The following is a 24,647-nucleotide window of genomic DNA, read 5'->3' on the forward strand; positions in this document are numbered from 1 at the left end:
GGTACTAGCATTGATTATTTTTATTATTTATACTATGTATAATCTTTGGTACTAGGTGCAATAGGTATGTTAAAGTAGTACATAGAGTGAAATACGTTAGGGTTCATACAAATTACCAATGTATTACCATTACCTTTATAATGTGTAAAAAATATTTATTTAATGCTAAAGCAAAATCACCTATTTTTATAAATTTATAAGAAAAAAAAGATTTAGTGTGATTCAGATAATATTAGTTTTTAACGTATTATAACGGTAAACGTTATAAGGTTATAACGCTATAACATTATAGGTAACGTATTACCTAACCTAACCTTTTTTTTTTTTTTCTGGTGAATCGACGACCGGAAGGGGACTGCTTTCGCATTACTTCCTTCCGGCCACCATCGTTTATTTGAAACCAAATTACACAACATTATGGCGCAAGACGGGGCCAGTCTCCCCGACTTGTCACCTTACAACATTTTTACAATAGAAAAATTACTTAATTCTAAATAATATCAGTACAAAAACAAGACAAAAAGATAATACATAATATATATACTACAAATAGTTTTTCGTTGTTCGTATTGAGGGACTGCATCGGACTGCTGAATCAGCTAGACGGGCCTTCTTCGCCTCCCTTTTGCCGCTTGCCTCCTCCTCTCATCTTCCTCCTTCAGGGACATGATCTCCTCCACCATTTTGTACAACAGCCGAAAGTCCTCTTCCGCATTCCGCAACACCGAGTTCCTTTTCGCTTCGTCGGACGGCAGACTATCGAATTCAGGACCGCACAGTATCGCAGGCATGTCTTCCGCGCTTGGCCGGTGTCCGAGGCGACTTCCCAGTTCTACCCGAAGACCCGCGAAGAACCCGCAGTCGAACAGGGTGTGCTCGGCAGTGTCGGCTTCGTGGTCACACAGGGTACACTGCGGCGAGTTTGCCCTGCCCATCCTGAACAGGTAGTGTTGGAAACAGCAGTGGCCGGACAACGCCTGCGTCATGTGGAACGAAAGCGGTATCCTGGGCACGGTTCTACCGAGCCACCTGTTCACGTCCGGTAGTAGTTTCCTCGTCCACGAACCCTTCGTCGTAGATGTCCACCTCCTTTGCCATCGAACTATTGTCTCGCAACGTTCCTGCTTTTTGATTGTGCCCTTTGAGGGAGGGTTGGCTTCCTGGATCGGAGGAGCGGCAATACCTAACCTAACCTAACCTAACCTAGTATTGATTGATTATGTCTTAAAGTTTAATATAGTTTAATGTGTCTTATGTGACACATAAATTGACTATGGATTATAGGTATAGACATTAATAATCATTAACTCGAGTTGTATAGTTTATGGTAAGTAGCTTAGGTACTACCTACCTACTATAATTGTACTAATGTACTATTATAAAATATGTATATGAGGTCGATCTAAAGTCTATGTATTATCAGGAAAAAAATGTAGGTAATATATAATAATAAATTATATAAATGCAAATACCCAGACCAAATTATTTGGGATCGTTATAATTTTTAAAAAAAAAACTTCATGCACCGATACCAGCCAAAAAACGGAAAATTAATATTATTTATTCATATTTTTCTTAATTATTTAATTTTGGATAGGTAAATGTAAATTTTAAATTAGGTAGGAAAGCAGTAAAGTACCTAATTACAAAGCAGGTTTGCAATTTTTGGATACAACAACAAAGAAATATGTGTGGTTTTGTTCTGTATTTTAAATTTATATATTTAAGAATTTAAAGTAGTGAACAGTATTTTTTATAAATTTAGATTGACAATTACGATATACTTAGTTAAATTTGTGCATTGTGGAGTCTAGACCCTAGGGACTAGAACTTATCTAGTGACTGTGACACTTGGACCTCATTATTACAATGGAAATTAAAAGTGATCATCATATTGTGACCTGTTAAATAAGAATCTAACAAAAAAAGTGAATCATCTTTCAACAATGTAATTAAGCTAGGTTATAGTAGGTTTTAATATTTATAAAATATAAATAAATAACAAAAAAAAAGAAAAGAAAAGAGTAATATGATCATTGATCATTGATTTTTTTATACCTATGCCACCGCCCATCAGATTTGATGAAATAGGCAGCGAATTTAAGGGTGATGTGGGTACCTAGGTGGTAAGTATACAAACGAAAAAACTATATTATTAACACTGACCATGTTATAAGTTATTTTTTAATGAAGTTGGGGGGAAAACTGTTAAGGCATTATTAATTCTCTAGTAACTTGAATTTTAAAAATTCCGCTAGTTATAAATGTATCTAGATGTGTCAAACAAGCAGGGATCTTTAAATGTTAATGGATCTAAATGACGCGGGATCATTTTGTCTCGGGATCTGAATGACACGGACCTGGTATCAATTCTTATCAGAATGGTTACCGGGATCTCGATGATGCGGGATCTATTTGTCAGCATACCGTATCACCAGGTCCACGGTTTAAGATATACAGGTTAGCTATCGGCTATCTAAATTGTATTGATAGCTGCGGTCAGAACTCGTTACGGGTTTAGTGCATAATTTCACCACATATGTAGAGCGCTAGTAGTAAGTAGGGTCATATAGCATGTTATATTAATAGGTACCTATATTATTATTTGATAATTCGATATTGTCTTTTCCTAATTTGACTAATTTCTAATTGCCTGTAAGTAATTATTTTATTTCTAGTAATGTTATTGTTATAATAATTATAATTAATTAGAATAAATATAGTTTCATACCATATAATATAAATTAGATTTATGAAAATACGACATAAAAATGATATTATAAATTATTTATAAAGCAAATTAGTCGAAAATGACATCAAAAATTAGAAAATAGCTCTAAGAGCTAAAAATCCATTAACTATGCAAAAAATAGTAAAATGAAATTTCGTATTTGGAGCCTCTAGTGCACAAAACAAATTTATGGCTTACTCTGCTATTTTTATCTGTATCCAATAAAAATTAGCAAATGCTATAAAATCTGAGCCCTGATAATTATATTATATAATTTTAATAAAAATAAATAGGTGCTACAATTAAATTTTATTATAACAATTTAAGGTTTATAGTTTATACTAGGTATATGGACTTATGGTAGGTGGATACATAATTTTGAACAACTAGAATTAATCAAATTTTTCTGATTTGCATTTTAGTTTCATATTTAATAATAACATTATAGAGGTGTGTAATTTTGAACTCGTCAATGCAAAATTTATTTAATAATTAGAGTTACGATGTTGATGACTTTTGCATTTTTCCCCCTTTGATTCTATATAATACTATCTTAGCTAAAAAATTAACCTTGATGCAGAATATTCTAATTCTATTTTGCATTTTAGGCATTTTTAGCTGTAAATGCAGCTTTTAATTTATTTAGGTAATTTTTCAACATTTTTAAGTCATTTTTGTAGTTTATGTAAAATGTGTACATACACATGTGTATTTTTAATAATTTAAAATAATGCTTAAAATGTAAATGTATACTATTGTTTATTAATAATATTATAATTCATATTTTAAAATACTATTATACTCATATCTCTAATAAAAATTATTATTTATATATACATTTTTTTCACTTATTATAATTGTTTAGGTCATCTACATCCTAATTATATTAATAATGTTTCTTTTAATTTTTGTGGTTCAATATTTTACCATAGTGAATAATGCCACGTTCGTGCTGCGTTGTTGGATGCCAAACTGGATATAAGTCCAACTCTAATAAAATTGTATCTACTTTCTCTTTTCCAAAAAATGAAAGTTTGAGGCAAAAATGGATAAATGTGATACCTCGAAAAGATCTTATTGTTACCCAAAATTCAGCAGTATGTGCTAACCACTGTACTGAAGATCAAATTATTACAAAATGGTCTTCAGGGGTTGGCAACAATAAAGTGTGTGTAAGTATTTATTTTACAAGTTCAAAAAGTACTATTTGATTAATTAATTTAAAAAATATGGTATAATAATAATAATAATAAAATATTTATAAATGTACAATTGTTTGTTTGTTTATTAGCAAATAATTAATAGACAAAACATTTTTTTTTTTACAATACTTACTCATAAATTCATATTTTATTTGTATTATAGGTACTTTATTTTAAAATAATATACTTATTAATGAATAAATATATTTTGATTTAACACTTCTAACAAATTATTGAAACAATAAACTTCTTATAGATACTATGCCTTGGAATTCTATAGAAATTTAAGGACATTTTATAAATAATATTGTATAAATTAAATAATGTATAATATTTATTTATCACTTTTTTCAGATAAATTTAAAATATCCAAAATTGAAAGAAGATGCAATTCCGTGTTTATTTCCTGGCCCAAAATATCTTTCAAAACCAATTAAAAAAAGAAAATCTCCTACAAAGCGAGTTAATTTGATGTGTGCACCCACTGATTCTAAAAAAATGAAACCATTAGAAGTAATTTTTTTCAGTAGTAGGTAGTAAATAAATATTATTTCTATATCTGATAGTTGAAGTATATTCAAACCTTGTTTTAAACTATTAATATTTTCATTTATAGGTTGATTTTAATATAGTCGAACAAAATACTTCCGGTAATGAACTTAATTCAGAATCGATTGAACTTCTTCAAGATTCTAACATACCCACAAATCAAAACTTTGAAAACATTTGCAGTGGTATTAAATCTATTACCCTCCCAGGTAATTGGAAGTATGAAATATTCCAAAATAAGAATATAACATTTTATACTATAAAATTGAATAAGAATGATGTTGGCATTTATATTGAAAAACAGATAATTCTTGAAACAAATATGATTATCAAATGTAAATTATATAATATTAATTTTGACATTCAAGATTTATCAGTGAATTCAAAAATTATTTGATTAGATGATTTGATTTCAGTTTTAAAGACTTTAAATACTAAAAATATATGTTCAGGAGGGCCTTAGTTGGAGAGTTTGATGGAATAACTGTTGATTATGCAGAAGTGGTTTTCCAAAATCGTTGGCGACACAAAAAATGTAAATATCTTATTGATAGATCATCTTCTAAAAACAAATGTATATTTTGTAAAAGATTAAGAATTGCATTCCGTGTAAAAAAATCAAGACTGTCTGCTGGAAAATCTGCAAGATTAGTCTTACCCCCTACAAAGAAAAAACAATTAGATCAGCTTAGAAATAAACAGCATAACATACAAAAAAAGATTTTAAGAGCGAAACATAGAATAAAAATTATACAAAATCAATTAAATGATGAAAAAGAAAAACTAAATACATTATCAGACAGTTCAGTTGAAGATTTAATTAATAAAAATAAATTAAACGATTCTCAGTCGACATTGATAAGAGAAATAATTATGGCTAGTAGGTATAAAAATCCCAAAAACCGCCACTATTCAGAGAACTGGATGTTACTTTGTTTGTTATTCAACATCCGTTCACCTGGAGCATACCGTTTTTTACGAGAACAAGAGCTAATGCCTTTGCCATGTACTTCAACCATTCGCAAGCATTTGTCAATTGTTAAAACTAACTGTGGATTTGATTTAAAATTTTTTGATCTACTTAAAAGACGAATGTCTACAAAAAATCCTAATCAAAGGCACGGGGTTCTCTTATTCGATGAAATTCAATTAAGAAAAGGTTTATACGTAAACACTAGGGATTTGACATATTCAGGTTTAGAAGATGTGGGAGAAGAAGTGGAAGTCTGCGGAAATAAAGCTGACCATGGTTTAGTGTTCTTCTTCCAAAGCCTAGCTGATAAATTTTCACAACCTATTGCAGTGTTTGCTTCTTCTAATTCAGTTAAAGGTTATTTATATGTTATTATTATTTATTTAGTATATATTATATTATTTATATAATTTTTATAGTAGACTTAAAACTTTTTTTGTTTCAGGAACCGTGTTAGCTCAGCTTGTATTGCGAGCCATTATACTTTTGGAATCATCTGGGTGCTTAATAGATGGTATTGTTAGTGATGGTGCAACTACTAATCGTAAGATGTGGACGGAGTTAGGAATAAGTGGTGAATTAGGAGCAGTAAAAAATTATTTCACCCACCCTTCTCAAGAAAACAGAAAAATTTATGTATTTTCTGATGTTCCTCATCTTTTCAAAAACATTAGAAACCGTCTACATGACAAAAAATATCTCAAGGTTGTTATTGTGAATTTTGTATTATTTTATTTAATTATTTGTTAACTTTTAATGAAGGTAAATCCTGATGGAAAGTGTATAAGTTGGTGGCATTATATAGACACATTTAATGCAGATATTATTCATCCAGGAAATGCTTGTGCTATCCCAAAAATCACTAAAGATCATCTTTATTTATCAAATTTGATGAAAATGCGTGTACGTTTAATGACACAGGTAAAATATTAAAGTACTTAAAGCATTTAAATAAATTCTATTCAAAATATAAATTGCTATAATTTATTAGTGTAACTTGTATTTTTTTTAGGTATTTAGTCACTCAATGGCATGTGGGATAGAATTTTGCAGGCGCAATGGAGTGATTGGTTTAAGTGGTAGTGAAGAGACCCAGGAGTTCACTTTATTTCTAAATAATCTGTTTGATGCTTTGAATCGTCGTTATACTGCTGAAGGTATTTTTAAATCCAGTGAAGACTTTAAGGTATTTAATAACAACTTTTATTTTATGATCTCTTAAAGTACCTAGTTTTCACTTATACTAATGTTTTAATGTTTTAATCTTAATTTTTATTTTCATAGATTTTAGAAAATGCAGAGATTTGGCTTGATAGTTGGGAAAAAAATGTGAATGAATTTAAAATAAATCATAATGAATTTCTTACACGCTCAACTGCAGAAGGATTACGTGTTACTTTACGCTCAACAATAGAACTTTGTCAATATCTATTGCATGACTGTAATTTTAAATATGTATTAACAGGGAAAATGAATCAAGATCCTTTAGAAGTATTTATTTTAAAAATGTTATCTATGACTGTATAAATTATTACATTTTGTGTTTGAATTTCAGAAATTTTTTGGAATGATTCGACAAGCAGCTGGTCCTAATGACCATCCTACAGGTCCCACTTTCTTACATCTTTATCGCATTTTATCAATTTATTCTGTACTACGTCCCCCTAAATCTGGAAATTGCACTATACTTGATTCACAGGCACCTACAATTTCTTTATCCGAATTAAAAGAAATATTTCACTGTGAATCAACACCAAGACAGGAAAAGATAAAAAGGTTAAAGTCTAAAGTTGACATGCTTATTGATCAAGGTTCATGGGAAGCAGATGAAATATTTGCAGATCACAACTACAACAATGCTTCTGTATTAAGTTGTATAATATACTATACTACTGGGTATGTATCAAAGAAGATTGCTAAAAGTACATCATGTCAAATTTGCTTGAGCGCATTGAAGACTACTGATAAATTTGCTGATTTGCCGGAAGCTGAGTTATTAACTTAAAATCAAAAGGAGGATTGACACATCCTAAATATATGCTTGTTTCAATTTCTATACAAAGTAGAAGAATGTTTTGCTAAACACTGTAATCAAAAGAATGTTTTTGATCTTACAGTTGAAGATGCTTTAAGTTTTCCTTTTTCATTTCCCTGCTTTGAACATAAAAATGAAATTGTCACATCTATTCTGACTAATTTCATTGTAATGCGAATGCGCCACTTTGCTGTTCAAGAAAATCGTTTTGATATAAAAAAAAGCAGACAAAAGAAAAAAATTGCCAAATTGATCTCAACCTAAGAGAAATTCTAAAGCTTTTCGCTCATTTTATTTTTTATATAATTAATAGCATGGCTTTTTGTTTTTTTTAGTAGTTTAGTTGCATTATTTAATAAATTTAGTCTTTCAGTTGTTTTGTTTAATTTGTTTTGGTAATATTGTCTGGTAGCTGTTCCAATTAAAGGTTAAAATAAATTGTGAAACACTAGAATGAACTTATTTTAAAATATTTTGTTACAGTTATGAAGAGGCAGAATTACTGTAATGTTTTCAGTTACAATAATAATAGTAAGTTTAAAGAAAATATTTATATTCAATAATGAAAGTTATTTTGAAATTATTTGTATTTAATTACAAAACAAATGAAGACAATGACGAATGGAGTGAATGTAAGACAATATAATATTATAGGTATATTATTAATTTTAATTTAATCTGTTGTAATATAGTCCATCCAGTAATAAATAAGTATAAATGAACCACTGTCTACCTTTACTTGTAAGTTATAAATTATCAACCATTATAATAATTAAATAGTACAAGGTAGGTAAAGTTTAATAATTACAATTAATAATAATTGTTTTAATCATTATTTATGAATTTGTGATCGTTATTCGGTACATAAAAAATTACAATATCTTAAGCACAGTATATTTGCAAGATGTATTTTAAAATGTAATTTTGATTACTTAAAGTAATAAAAAAAAATATGTGCAGGTGGACCTCTAGTTTAAGAATTTGAAGGTACTTATATCATTGTGTGCAGATACCTATAATTATTCAAAAATATTGGTAACATAAAAATTTGTAATTGTAATGCATTTTCATTGAATATCAGCTGTTGTATGAATGGTTAACAAATAAAAATTTGAAACTAACAACCAGATAAATATTAATTTGAATAATTTTTGTTCCAGGTAAAATGAATGGACAATAATAGTGAATACATTGCGATCTATTTCTTTTATAAAAATTAATGTAATTTTTTAAATAAAATTACGATATAATATTATTTTTTATAAATTATAATAATAATTGTACTTATTATATTATATAAGGTAAGTACTAAATAGATATTCACATACATATTCAATTATAGCCTTATGTCATTCATAAAATATCTATCATAATAATGTAGGTAATTGGCTGGGCTGAAGATAATTTAAAAAGTTTTGAAGATGATTCAATGATTGGATGTTTTTAAACCATCTTTTAATAATATATATCGACATAATAGATATCTGAATAAATATATTTATATTTATTATTTAATTTATATTATATTTATTCAGATATTAAATGTATGATCATAAATGCATTATATTCTATCATGTAGTATACACGCATAGACATAATAATATATAATATAATATATTATTATGTCTATGAATACACGATTATAAGTAAAATATAGCCCTACTTACTACTAGCGCTTTACGCGTGTGGTGAAAATATGAACTACTGAACCGTTACACATTCGGACCGTATAGCGGGCCGGCGATAGCTAACCTGTATATCATAAACCGTGACCAGGTCAGACGTATCAAAATATTTTTATCACCGTTTTATCAATATTACTCATTTATTTGTTTACTAGTAATATCATTTATAGCATTTGTATTTGTTAAGACTAACATACGTTAAGTTATTCTCTTGTATAAAATTGATTTGACAATAGTATATCGTCGCTTGGCGTGAAAAACCTCCTAGGTATGTAAAAAAACCAAGTTTTTCAGGAGAAACGTTTTAGTAGTTTTAAAAATAAGTACCTATTGAATATAAACATTTCAAAAAATATTTATATTGTGTAAAATATGTTTAGAAATGAAATTGGGCTATTATTATTATTATATTGTTTTATCCAAAAGGGATATTGTTAAGATTTTTGCACATATGAGGTTTTGATAGTATTTTTTTATTCTGAAACACCACATAAGAGGTGTGTTGTTGACACATAGGAGGTTAATAATTATGTACATATTTTTTTCTTTACACATGAGAGATTTTATGCCTATATTATTTCAACTATACAAAGTACCCTAAGTATAAACTTACTACTTACTTAATATTATGCCGTATTGTAAAATAATAATGAATCTTTAAAAATGATATTAATTTAATTTTATAGATCTATAATATAATATTATCAGTCAGGTTAACTAAGAGTTTAAAATTGAATTTTATAATACCTAAAAAGAAACATAAGCCTAAATTTGACCCTGGCTAAATATTCTGTAATATCTAATAAAGATACAGGAAGTTAAAAATATAGTTAGGAATAAATATTAAATACGTGGTTATTTAATTGATTTTATAATAATAATAAAAAATAACTTTTTCTGTTTCTTGAAAAACCACATTATAAAATAAAAATAAAAAGCAACAGTTAAATACATAATTTTTGGTTAAAAACTTTAAAACTTATAATAATAATGCATATAGGTACTTATGTTTAAATATTTTATCAGTCGTTGTAATTAATATAAATGTTAACAATTTTAAACTAAAAATGTAATAATAAGAATAAGTAGGTAGGTATAACAAACTTTTTTCTGTGTTTCTGTTTCTTGAAAATCACATAACAAAATTAAATAAAATGTTAAAAGGAACATACTACTGTAATAAACCGACATAGTCACTTTACTAGCACATAGTAATTTTACTATTTAACGACGGTTAACACATAATAATAGTACATTTTATTGACTTGTTGTTTACGCATAAGGTTATGCAGAAATATAGGATGGGTAAACCAGTTCGCGATTCTACGAAATAATATAATATTATTATTTCGGCCTCCTTTGATCCACCACTTCCATTCTTTACCGTGAAATCGTCCAGCGGAGATTTAGTATATATACGGGTCTCTATACACTGTACGATTAAAATTAGTCTATCATCCCAGATCACCGGACTTAGCTTAGTCTTTGGGCCGCGCCCTAAAATCGCCGCTTGTACTCTGTTCGCGCAAAACATAGTGCTTATCGCTTGTTGACTTAGTATCTATGCCACTGCAGTATATATTACAATCATCAGCAAATAGTGTATATTTTATAGGTTTTTGTATATCATTAAAAATATCATTTATAGCGACTAGAAAATTAATAGAGTTACGCTTATGACCGATCCTTGTGGTAGTCCATTTTCTGTAGCTGTATGGTCAGAGATAAAACGTTGTTAATTTTGACTTGATATGTTCGGTCGGTGAGGAAGTTGTGTATGAATTTTAACATATTGCCGTCTACAGACCAGTTAGATAATATATCTAGGACCCTGTTTTTCCAGACCATATCATATGCTTTTTCCAAGTCGAGTGCGACAAGAATGGTTGTAAGATTACTTCTATGTAGATAACCTAAAATAAAACAGATCAAAAATACTAATTAAATTGTGTTCTTAAAATAAAGAAATAATAATATAATATTTATTTATTATTCATACTATTTGCTAAATATTATAAATACCTATATTTTAGGGTTAACTCGTTTATACAAAACCCATAGAAATATATATAACTTTTTTTAGAATCGCGATGGCAATAGCATTATTACCGCCAGAAAATACACGTGAAGGTATTACGGAAAAAAAGTTCCGAGCAATATTTATAATACTGTTGAAACACATGAAAGTTTGAAATTTTTCCAATTCCTACAGTATTTTAATAGGACTTGGTTAACAGGTAATTTGATTCTGTAAACAAATAGTTATTGTTATAATTTAATTTTTTCTCTAATACTGAGAGTATGAGTATAACTGAGTGAGGATCAAAATTATAATAAAATTAAACATTTTTTTTAGTTTTAGCTAGTTGTTTTTTTTTTCAATGTTAGTAGTTAATACTAATAAAACTACTTTTATAGGTTTATTTTCTGAACTACTGTCTGTAATCTGTAACAGACTTGAACCGGCATACAAATAATGTATTAGAAATAAGTCATAGGAATCTTATGACTTATATATAATTTCCAAACCCAAACCCATGGCTATTTATAGGTAAAGTATTAACAAGATTGATTTTAATAATAAATTGTCAGCTTTAATTTTTTTGATATATTTTTCAGTTACACAAGGTTAAGGTCTTGTATTTCCTACTTAAACAATTCGAATATAAATAAAATATTATTTATATATATAATTATAAATAATTCGAACTTTAAGCACTCATAAAAAAAAATTGTGACTAACGATTTCGAATTTTTTTTTATCACTTTAAGAACAACTTATAAGAAACCTTGTATTAAATTTTCAAGATTTTCTGGTCAGCCAAAAAATTTTTATTGTTATTTAAAAAAAAAAAAAAAAAAATACTTAGAAAAATTGAGTTTTAGTGGTGTAAATTAATGTGCGAAAACAATTTTAATACAATTATCGAAAATTTGCATACTCGTTGTAAACGTGTTAAGATAGCTGATAATTTTTTCTACTCTGTTAATGTAAACCAATCAACTATAGTTTTATATTCTAATGATAATTACATAACATTATATCATATTGATCTTCATCGTTTGAAACAATTGCAACATTGTATTGACTTGTATATTGTCGAAAAACAGAAAAAATTAGAATCATACCAAAAAACGTTTGATACAGCTTATGCGTTAATAAAGTCTGACGTAAATGGGTTACCATCATCTTGTCAACGAAAGAATTTACAAATCAATATATTCAAAATTATGATTTCAGCTACAGTAATATACAAAGTGAAGATTGTTCATTTATGTACGAGTTATTACAATTTCATTTTAATTCATTGTTGAACATGATATTACAAGATTTAGTGATGTAATATAAAAAAGTTTCTTAATTTATTTTAATTTATCATTCTTGCTGAAAAAACTGTTATTTTATTAATACCATTTATATACTAACTTTCAATATTTTTATTTTTTTTTTATTTTTATTTTAACCTATAAATGTATTATTATTATTTTTTTTATCTAAATAATAAAAATAAATATAAATATAAAAAAAATTGTCTATTAAATAAAATTAATCCAACACCATATCCTATTACACACATTTTATAAGTTTATTTTTTTTGGTCTGTGTCTGAGAAGCTTCTTGCCGGGATATCGCATCATTTTGTCGAAAACAGATTGAATGAGCGTAATCATTTCTTTGGCTGTAGTTAAATAATCTGGATGCTGCCCTGTTAGAGATATTTTTGAGTGAGCATTCAGCATGCTTCCATCTAAAAGAGTTAGGTTAGGTTAAATTAAATTTTATTATAAATATTTTACTTTAGTTATATATCTTAATATATATAAATCTCGTGTCACAATGTTTGTCCTCAATAGATTCCTAAACCACTTAACCGATTTTGATGAAATTTTTTACACCGCGTGTAATTTGGTCCAACTTAAAAGATAGGATAGTTTTTTTTCAATATGTATTATTAATAATATGTGCTCAAACAGGAATATTGAGATTTACGATAGAAATTTTTGTTTATAAATGGTTGCTATGGGGGTTATAAGATTTGAGAATAATATTTATTTATTTGTGGTTGTTATGGTAATATATAAAATTAATATAATGAATTACGGATTTTGATAACATTTGGTAACCATTTAATAATATGAATAAAATAGAATATAATATAATTCCTCCTATTGGTCGCAGGAAATGTGCTTATGTAATACAATTTTAAGAAAATACACCAGAAAAGTTCGGAATCTGGGTGTAAAAAAACACAACAACTGTCACTGCAGTTGTTCAGCAAGAAAATAAACTATATTAAGGTCGCTATTGATTATGATTGAATATAATAGTTATAGACCTGATGTTATATTTTGTTAAAACCATAACAACAAAAATAAGAATTAGCGAAATAAGTCAATGGCCACAGTAAATTTAAAATTCACAGCAATAGTTAAATTTAAATTAAATTAAACTTGCCAATCGCGTGAATGCACGTTGTGACTACAATATATATATAGAGTTGGTATATTTAACGAGCAAGATAAATATTAGTTAGTAACATTATAAACATAGATCATTATTATATTAATTATTTTGAAAATAGTGCTGGGATAATACACAATATAGTATGGTGTATCACATAGTACATAGGTATTTAAATGCAATTTTAATATAAAATTTTCATATCTCCGTGATAAACCATATTTATATGTTTTATTAAATTTTCTCATACATAATAACACTAATACATGGCCTACGAAAATGCAAAAAAAACTAACTAACACGCGGGCAACGCCGTGTCGGGACAGCTTGATTATAATATATATATATTTAATATACATTTTTTTACAGCAATAGACTAACATAACAAGTTATACTAAGTTTTATTGTTTTACCAACAGGCAAAAATACAAAAATCACGAGATGGCACATTATTGTATTTTACCCACTGTAGTAAAAAATAAAAAAATGACATAACTTTGAAACTTAAGTGTTAGAAACTATAAAATTCTTATACACATCTCGCGGGGTCCGCAATCCACCACGTGTGGATTGCCTACATGATAATATACTGCTCTCATAATCATAAGAGAGTCTCACGGTAACGGTAAGCAGAATGACTATAATATTATGACTTGAGTTACTCACTGACTGATAAACGTAGAGCCTGAACAATGATAGATCGATGCTTACAATTTACACGGTACATTCGTAAAATCGTATCACAAATTTAGTGTGTAATAAGAAAGCATTTTACAAAATTCGCATATTAAAGTGGTGCTTTCACAAGATTTTTGAGAATCAAAACAGTCAATGAAAATGAAAAGTTTTGAACACCGTTAAACCGAATAGTAAATAACAAATTAATAAAAATTCGAATCTATATATATATATAGAATTTGCATTTTTAACGGGCAACGAAGTGCACGGGGTCAGCTAGATTTATAATTAATTAATTGTTAGAGATATTTTTGAGTGAGCATTCAGCATGCTTCCATCTAAAAAAGTTAGGTTAGGTTAAATTAAATTTTATTATAAATATTTTACTTTAGTTATATATATATATATATATATATATATTATATATATATATATACATATTATTATTATTATTACCTATGTTGCGGAGCAACACTAGCAATTTTAGCACATTTATAATGTGCTATAGTCCAGTAATCTACAGCCGTATTCTCTACAGGTGTCTTAACCGTTAATGAACAATCATCCTTTTTTATATTCAAGGTGTTCTCTGCATCGGTTGGTATAGTTGGATCTGTTATTAAATCCAATATTTTGTCTGTATAACAGATAGCAGTGCTCTATAAAATAATAATTAAATTATATTTTTTTACTTTTTCGTAATATGTCATAAATTTATATAACTCACCTTTTTCATCTTTTTCGATACCGGTTTCTTCTCCGGTTCCACAGCTAACCTTTTCGATGTACCTTTTTTTTGAGATGTTGTTGCAATATTATCCTATAATTAAAATAGACGATAAGCTGATGACGGTTTACAAAATCAATTTTTCATAAAACATTTAATAATTTTTTTTTTTTAAAATGTCTTTTAATTAAACAATTATATATATTGTAATAAAAAAAAAAAAAATGTTTTTTACTTACTTCGGACACTACAACCGACTCCTCGTCATCGCTTTTAAATGAGTAGCAGGACATTTTTTTTTTGTTTAAAAAATTAAATTAAATTTATTAAAAAAGTCTAGATTGTAAAATCTGTTGAAGTACCTATACTGAATATACTGTATCGATGAGTCTCTTATATATGTAACCACTTCTACTCCTCCTCCTCCTCTTAAGTCTAAAATAATCAGTTCAGCTAAAACACTAACTAGAATAAAATTTGAAAGGTTTTGTAACATTTGACCAAGGTACGTCTTTTCATAATCGAAAAAATAGAATGTAATTAATTTCTACATTACAATAACAGATTTATATCTAATACGATATAAATTTGAAAGGTTTTATGAAATTCGTTAAGACCCTTTCATTGTTTTTGCATTACAAGCGTGATTTGAATCTAATAGAATGTAATTAACTTCTACATTACAATGGTAGATTTGTAAGGTTTTATGAAATTCGTTAAGACATTTTCATATTTTTTGCATTACAAGTGTGATTTGAATCTAATAGAATGTAATTAACTTCTATATTACAATGACAGATTTGAAAGGTTATATGGAATTTGTCAAGGTACGTTCCTCTCTTAATCGAAAAAATAGAATCTAATTAATTTTTACATTACAAGTGTAATATCTAATACAATGTGTTATCGGAGAAGGATATTTTAATTCTACCGATCAATGTACCGTATTCGCTTTTAAGAGTTGGCGAATTTAGACAAAAAAAATCATAAGCTCCATCATGAATACAGCTAGTTCGGTAGAAGCACTAGAAGCCAGTAAATTTTTTTCAAGCATCTTCACGCTAACAGAAATGTAAGTACTTATTAATACTATTACGCTATTACTATTAACTAGCTTTAAATTAAATATTTACTATTATCATGTAAAATTTAAGTTTTATTATTTAAATCGGTTGACTATTATAATTTTCCACTATAAAAATGATTCCATTTAATAATGGTTTAGGAAATGGTATTTTGTATAATTTGCAGTTGGTTATCAGTAGCCGTCGCAGCAGGTTGTCCTCCGTGCTCTGATTACCGTAACATATATACTTCGTAACCGTTTTAACATGCCTTCAAATAGGGGTCGCGGGTCTCCCCAAACCCGCATTTTACAACACACCCCAAAAAAGAGAACAAATGTAGCTCCACTTACTCCACCCTTTCAAAGCAAAAACAAATTTACTCCGCTTCAAAACATCGACGACGAACTTGATCAAGACGGCGCATCCACAAACGACAACGCACAAGACGCCCAGGTTAGTCCCAAAATACCACCAATTTACGTCTACAATATCTCAAATTACGAAACATTTCACACTTCTTTATCTAATCAAACTTTTGACGAATTCTCGGTCACACATACAAAGAATTCATTAAAATTAAATCTAAGCTCAATCGAAGATTACAGATCGATTACAAAAAGTTTCAACGAATCTGAAATTCAATATCATACCTACCAATTCCAAACTGAAAAACAATTATCAGTAGTCATCAGGAACCTCCCAATTCCGATAACGGAGGAAATGATTTTCAACGAACTGAAAGAACTAAACTTCGAAGTAGACACCGTAACACGTCTCCAAAACCGTTATAAAAATCCTATTCCAATTGTCGCCGTTCTCCTCAAAAAATCGTCACCGAACATTTATTCTTTAAATAGATTGTTACACTGTGTAGTTTCCGTAGAACCAAGAAAACCTTCAACTGGCATCCCTCAGTGTACAAACTGTCAACGATTCTCGCATACTAAAAAATTTTGTCATTTACCGCCTAGGTGCGTTAAATGCGCGGGCGACCATCACTATATCCAATGTCAAAAAGTTCTAGAAACTCCTGCTAAATGCGTCAATTGCAACGATGACCATCCAGCTAGTTACAGAAGCTGTACAAAAATACACAAAAAACAAAATAACAAAAAACAAAAATAAAACAATCGCTAATCCTCGCCATAACAATAATTATAGTAACGCAATACCTAAACCGGCTAACCAACACGTAAATACCAACAAAGATAACACTAATGACCATTTTACGTATGGCTCTGCATGCAAAAATAAATCCAACAGTAATTCAACAAATAACGCAGATAGCGATAACGGTTTCATGAAAACGCTCCTACCACTTATAAACACTTTCATCACTCAACTCATGCAGAAAATAATCGAAAATCTGCCCGTCATCATAAATAGTCTAAATCAAAACACTCATGGTTCCCCATAACGCAATTTTACTAAATTGGAACGCCAACGGTATTAAATCTCAAAGGAACTCTTTAATGGCATTTCTTAACCATCATAATATTGACATAGCTTGCATAACCGAAACACACTTGTCTCACACGGACAAAATTAAATTCCCCGGCTACCAAACGTACCATGCGGATCGTAACGCTCCGGCACGCTCTATGGGCGGCGTAGCAATACTGATACGCAACAAAATTAAACACCAACATTTCCCAATTCCTGTTCTTCAGAGCTTAGAAGCCACTGCAGTGCTAATTAATTTCAATAATCGATCTATTCTAATCATCAGCGCTTATTAGCCACCAAGCCGCACAATGCACATCACCGATTACGACAAATTAATGAACCTACACAATAACCTTATAATGGCCGGTGATTTAAACTCGAAACATACTAATTGGGGTTGCCGTGTCTCGAATCCAAACGGTATTAAACTACAAAAATACATATCTACCTCTGCATACATAGTATCTGCACCAAGCTCACCAACTTATTTTCCTTCGAATATGAATAGACTTGCTGACATACTAGACATTCTAGTAACCAAATCAATTCAATTCAACGTCGTACAAGAATCCCTCTCTGAACTCGATTCAGATCACAATCCAGTGATAATACATTGAAATTCTCCATTGAAATTTTACCGCTCAAATGTCTCACTTCTCAAAGGTAAACCAAATTGGTGCACCTACTCAGACTATATAAATAATAAATTAATTATTCCAAAAAATATAACTACAGTCTTAGCAGCAGACAAAATTGCCGAACACTTTACCGAAGCCGTTACTAATGCTGCACGGGCGTGCTCGGTCACTTCACCCCAAAATCCAATTCAAAAAAATCACGGTGCACTACCACTGTTCATATTGGATTTAATCCAGCAAAAACACATCGCCAGACGCGCTTGGCAAAACCAGAGAAACCCAGCAGCCAAATCAACTTTAAACAAGCTTACTAAACAAGTGCAAACCGCCTTGCAACAATTCCGCGTAAATTCATACAGCAAGTTCTTGTCAAATATTCATCAAAACTACTCTAGCCTATGGAAAGTCACAAAAAATCTTTTAAACCAAGAGACAAATTGCATTCCTTCTCTTCGCACTAAAACTCGCCTTATAATTTCTGACGCTGATAAATGCAAATTGTTTTCGGAAAATCTTTCGAATACTTTCTCCTTGAATCAATTCGCACACAACTCTAATGATCTTAGGGTTGTAGATGTTCTGAGATCACCAAACTTCTCGGTACAAAATTCAATCAATTTTGCTACACCGGGTGAAATTAAAACAATAATCAAAAGGCTACCTAATAAAAAATCTCCTGGCCACGACAACATCACGAATCTTATGTACAAAAAACTTCCTAATAAGGCAATTATGTTCATGACTTCTCTATTTAACTCGCTCCTTCGCCTTGGTCACTTCCCGGATAACTGGAAAAAAACAATCATAATACTCATAAAAAAACCTGGGAAAGACAAATCAGACCCCGACAGTTACAGACCAATTAGTCTGCTAACTTCGTTATCTAAGATTTTCGAAAAAGTCATCCTCTCGAGACTGCAAAATTATCTAAGCTGTACAAACACAATTCCTAAATTCCAATTTGGTTTCAAAGCTCATCATTCTACTACACAGCAACTCATGCGCATAACTGAACATATAAGCAACTCATATGAAAAACACTGTCACACGGGTGCCGTTTTCGTTGACATTTCAAAAGCCTTTGATAAGGTTTGGCACCATAGTTTTGCTGTACAAGCTCAAAATTATCAACACACCAAATTATCTACTCAACTCCCTAACTTCGTTTCTATCTAACAGGCAATTTTCTGTTAAAATAAATGACAACTTTTCCTCTTTCCAACCAATTGCAGCTAGCGTCCCACAAGGATATATACTCGGACCAACATTATTTAACATCTACACATCCGACATCCCGCAATCACCGCACAAACATAGCCCTCTTCGTGGACGATACTGTCATCTACTCTGAATCTCGCAACCCAGAAGCAATATCTATACACCTACAAAACCACTTAAATGCATTATCTGTCTGGTGCAAGAACTGGAAAATATCAATTAATCCATCAAAAAGCGTAAGTGTATTATTCAGTCTACGCCGTAATCCTACTCCACCACCGCTAATTTTTAATCACGAACCAATCTCATGGAAGCCATCCGTCAAGTACCTTGGTGTAACGTTGGACAAAAGATTAACCTGGTGGCCACACCTCTCAACTAAACTTCAAAAAGCCTATCAACGTTTAGGGATGCTCTTCCCTATCTTAAACAGAAAGTCTTCCCTACAAAAAAACCTTTCCCTTCTTATTTATAAGCAAGTATTACGTCCACTAATCACTTACGCCTGCCCTATTTGGGGCAATTGCGTACAAACTCATCTCAAAAAACTGCAGATATTTCAAAATAAAGTTTTAAGAACGATAACAAACGCTCCATGGTTCGTAAGAAACTCAGACATACACAAAGACCTCAAAATTTCAACTATTCAAGACCACATCAAGCTCACGGCTGTGAGCTTCTTCGAATCCATCCATAAGTCAACAGGCTCAATGCACTACCACATCAACATCAGACCACCTCCATAGCGCCGTCTCAAACGAGGTCGCCCGCATGACCTAATTCCTCAAGACACTATCTAACTTAATTCTCTAACTACGGTTATCATCTAACGTAATATTGTAACTTATTTATTTATCGCACTTAATACGCCAAAATGTATTTTTTTTCTTTCATCTCTAGGTATAGATAGCGTAAGCTAGGAGTACCTTATTATAAAAAATAAAAAGTATAATTTGCACCACAAATAGGTTCATTTAAATACATATATAATTTGTATCAAAAATATAACATGTATTTGCGTTGCATAAATAAATTAATTTTAGTATTTTTTTACGCTACGTCAGAAAACGAAATGAAATATGTAATTTGTACCAGCCCTAAAATTGAGTATAGTACGAGACATTTTAAATAGTACGAAAAGATTAGTGTGTAGTACAACATTTAAAAGTATGTTATTCTAATTAATCATTTATAATTGTAATATATAAAAATCACAGAGTTATATTCTAATAAATGTACAAAGTAGATTACCAATTATAGGCGTACTTAGACAATGTGGAACCAAATGCAAGTAACCAAATTAAGTATAAATGTCACTATCATTTTTTTTTTTTTTTTTTTTTTTTTTTTTTATTATTAATGATAAGGCTTCAACAGCTTAGGTTATTAGCCTACAGAATGTTATAACAATGTGAGATTATAAATATTTACAACTTATTGTTTAAATGTATAAAATAACTGGTGACAATGTGTTCGATTGACAGGTCCACGTTGCATGCATCACATATTGGAGCGGGTTCCTTGGTGATGAGGAATGAGTGGGTGAGATGAGTGTGGCCTATTCTGGCATGGGTTATAATGACCTCATCCCTTCTTTTGAGGTTACAGGGAAAATTCCATTTTTTTAAAGAAGGCTTGATATTTCTCAGTTTATTTGAAAGAGGGACGCTGGTCCATTTTGTTTGCCATGTGTCGGAGATTTTGGTGTTAATGATGTCGAGCAACTCTGAGGATGAAGTTAGGTTTATTTTTAAGGCATTATGAGGAAGTGTGGCTTCATTTGCGGATTTATCCGCTCTTTCATTGCCAGAAATGCCGACGTGAGAGGGGACCCACATGAAAGAAAAAGTTTTGTTAGAGATAGATATCAGTTTTTGGATGTGTTGTACTAGTTCATTCTTGGAGTATGGATTTGAGATAGATATTAAAGCACTCAAAGAGTCGCCTATGATGGTGAAAGAATCTGAATTTGAGGTGGAGGCGATTTTCAGTGCTTCAAAGATGGCATAAGTTTCAGCTGTGTAGATATTGGTGCTAGGAGGAAGTGAGAATTTATGATTTTCATGACCTATGATTGTTGCAAAGCCCAATCCATTAGAATTTTTGAATGCATCAGTGTATATGTGTGTACTGCTGGAGTATTGTTGGGACATTATTTCCGAGAAGAGATTGCGGATGATAGTGCTGTCAGTGGAGTGTTTGCAGTAGTTGGTGAGTTGAGTGTTGATATTCGGAGACCACAGCCAAGGGGGCGACGGACGTTGTACTTTGCTCAATGTTTGAGTTTGAAGGCCGAGATTTTCACTGATAATTTTGAAATATTCAAAAATTGTGTTCCTGTTGTTGGTTGAGTTGTAGGAGAGAGGATTATGGAGTATCTCACTGGCTATATGATTGGGCATACTTTTGATTCTTGATATGAATTTAAGTATCTGAGTATGACGTCTAAGTTCAAGAGGCAGTTCACCAGCATTACACAAGATACTATCTACCGGGCTAGTCCTAAAAGCACCAGTTGCCAGACGTATACCTTGATTGTGTATATGATTAATGGTGTTGAGAGCATTACTTTTTGCAGAACTGTAGATTATAGCACCATAGTCGATTACCGAGAGAATAAGAGACTTGTAGATTCTGAGAAGACTTTTTGTCTCAAATCCCCATGTATTGTTTCCGAGTGTTTTTATAATTTTCATTCTTGATAAACAGTCTGTTTTGAGTTTTTTCAAGTGAGGGCGCCAGCTTAGTTTGTTATCAAACGTGAGACCCAGAATTCGAATATTGCTGGTAAATGTCAGAGAGGTATTCATGAAAGTGATAAGAGGTAGAGGGTCTTTTCTCCTTTTATTGAAGATGATAAATTGCGTTTTAGAGGGAGAAAACGAAAAACCTGATTCTGTTGACCATTTGGTGAGGGCGTTCAGTGACAGTTGAAGGAAATGAGAGGTTGTTTCGATTTGAGACCCACTGCAGTAAATATTGCAATCGTCGGCGAAAAGAATGTATTTCACGGGCTTAGGGAGACTTTTACAAATGTCATTTATGGTGACTAAGAAAAGAGTCACGCTAAGCACAGATCCTTGAGGCAGTCCATTAACAATGTCATGAAAGGAAGATAGGTGGTTATTGATTTTTACACAAAACTTACGATTGGCTAGACAATTTTTTATAAATACTAGGAGGTTTAAATTGAGGTCCCAACTGTGAAGTATTGATAGTACTCTGTTTTTCCATACAGTATCATATGCTTTTTTTATGTCAAGGGCTATTGTAATAAGGTGCTGGTTGCTCCTAAAGGAGGAGCAGATGTGTGTATTAAGGATAGCGCATCAAGTGTCGAGTGGTTACGTCTAAAGCCACATTGTTCTTTGACGAGGTGGTTTTCTGATTCTAGGATCCAAATTAAACGTTTATTTATCATTTTTTCAAGAAGTTTGCTCAAAGTGCTAATCAGCGATATAGGTCTGTAATTTTCAATTTAAAATTTGGTTTTACCCGGTTTAGGGATGGGTATTACATTAGCGTTTCGCCATTGATTAGGAAAGAAACCTTTTGTCCATATGGTGTTGTATATATGAAGAAGTGTTTGAGTTCCTATTACAGGTAGGTTTTTGAGGAAAATGTACGGTATATTGTCAGGCCCAGGGCTCTTGCTGGTGCAAGATTGTAATGTTGAGGTAAGTTCTGACATATCAAAGCAAAGGTTGTAGTGTACATTTGTTTGACTAAGTTCTGGAACCTTATTGTTGGCGTTTCTGTATGAAATGAAGCCGAGGTCGTAGTTTTCGTCGCTGTTATTCTTTTGAAAGAAATGTGCAAAAGATTCAGAGGCATTGGGAGTAGAGACAATTTTATCTTGGTTGTAGTATAATATGTCAGGAATTGTTTTGAACTTGTTTTCTTTTAAGGAGTTGATTTTGTTCCATATTATTTTTGGTGATGTTTTTTGATTTATGGAGGAAGTAAACTCTTGCCATGAAATAGTTTTGCTATTCTTGGTAATAAATCGAGATCTGGCTCTTGCATTTTTCAAGAGTATATGGTCTTGGCATGATTTGGTTTTTTTATAGCGGTTGAGTTTCTTTTTGTAATTTAGTATGGCCTCATGACAATCTTTATTCCACCAGGGAACATTTTTCTTTCTAGAAGAAAGGTTGGTTTTTAGTCCGATTGATTTATTAGCTGCTTCTATGATGATGTCCGTGAAAAGTTTAACTATTGAGTCAATTTCAACCTGATTATCACAACAATTGAAATCTATTGGATTATTACTTAGGTCATGCTCAATTAATTCAGAGTAGAGTTCCCAGTTGGGATTCTGGAGGTTCCAATGGGTACTTAATTGGGAGGGGGGAGAATTGTCAAAGAATTGGATTCCAATTAGCCAGTGGTCGCTGCTGTTATACGATGTTAGTACTTGCCACTCAAATAGTGATGTAGAATTTAAGTTTGTGATAGAAAGGTCGATTGCAGAGAAGGTTCCGTTGGCAATGTTGTGTCTGGTAGGCTCATTATTGTTAAGGAGAAAGAGGTTCTCGTCGTCGAGCAACTCTTCGACCACTTTTCCACGGTCGTCGGTGTGGGAGCATCCCCAGGAAATGTTTCGGCTGTTAAAATCGCCTAAAAGTAAGAAGGGTTTGGGAAGTTGCCGTATGATATCTTTGAGATTTTGTTTTGTGAATTTTTTACTGTCAGGAATATAAATATTGCATATACATAAGTGTTTTTGGAATTTAACAAGTGTAGCAACTACTTCAAGATCGGAGATAATGGGGATGTTTTCGCTTTCAAGAGAATTACTAATGAAGGTAGCGACACCTCCGCTTGCCCTGTTGGCAACAGATCTGTTTTTAAAAAAGGCAGAGTAATTTTTGATGTGAGAAATATGTGTGTCCTTGAGGTTGGTTTCTTGGAAGCAAAGAATTAGGGGTTGAAAGTTGTAGACAATACGGTTAATATCAACTGAACGTTTGTAGAAGCAATTGATGTTCCATTGAATAAATGTGCTCATATTTAGGTTATTTTGGTTTGTTATGGCAGGAATTTGATGGGGGTGGTTTGTGAGTGGTTACTGTAGTGGAAGAGATTGAAATAGAAGATTTAATAGTATGGTGATTTTGGTTTTTGTAGCTTTATCGCTTATCAGTGGTCTGACTTGTTCAGTTATTTTTTGAAGTGTTAGGACGTCTACGCTGACTTCCTCACACAGAGTATGGATATTTAAGGATTTATTTGT

The 24,647-nt window shown here is 30.9% G+C and overlaps 2 protein-coding genes across 2 annotated transcripts; one reads left to right on the forward strand and one right to left on the reverse strand.

The window, feature by feature from the left end:
* The first annotated feature begins 3,669 nt into the window (after positions 1-3,669).
* On the forward strand, positions 3,670-4,879 carry LOC126554149 (uncharacterized). The gene is made up of 4 exons (XM_050209249.1): positions 3,670-3,903; positions 4,288-4,443; positions 4,550-4,691; positions 4,851-4,879. The coding sequence occupies exons 1-4, from the start codon at positions 3,670-3,672 to the stop codon at positions 4,877-4,879; spliced, it is 561 nt and encodes a 186-aa protein (XP_050065206.1).
* Positions 4,880-20,838: 15,959 nt separating this feature from the next.
* Positions 20,839-21,763, reverse strand: LOC126554150 (uncharacterized). Its single transcript, XM_050209250.1, has one exon. The coding sequence runs from the start codon at positions 21,562-21,564 to the stop codon at positions 20,839-20,841; it is 726 nt and encodes a 241-aa protein (XP_050065207.1). The 5' UTR covers positions 21,565-21,763.
* Positions 21,764-24,647: the final 2,884 nt, after the last annotated feature.

This window comes from Aphis gossypii, unplaced genomic scaffold, assembly GCF_020184175.1.
Source record: "Aphis gossypii isolate Hap1 unplaced genomic scaffold, ASM2018417v2 Contig00435, whole genome shotgun sequence".
NCBI lineage: Eukaryota > Metazoa > Arthropoda > Insecta > Hemiptera > Aphididae > Aphis > Aphis gossypii.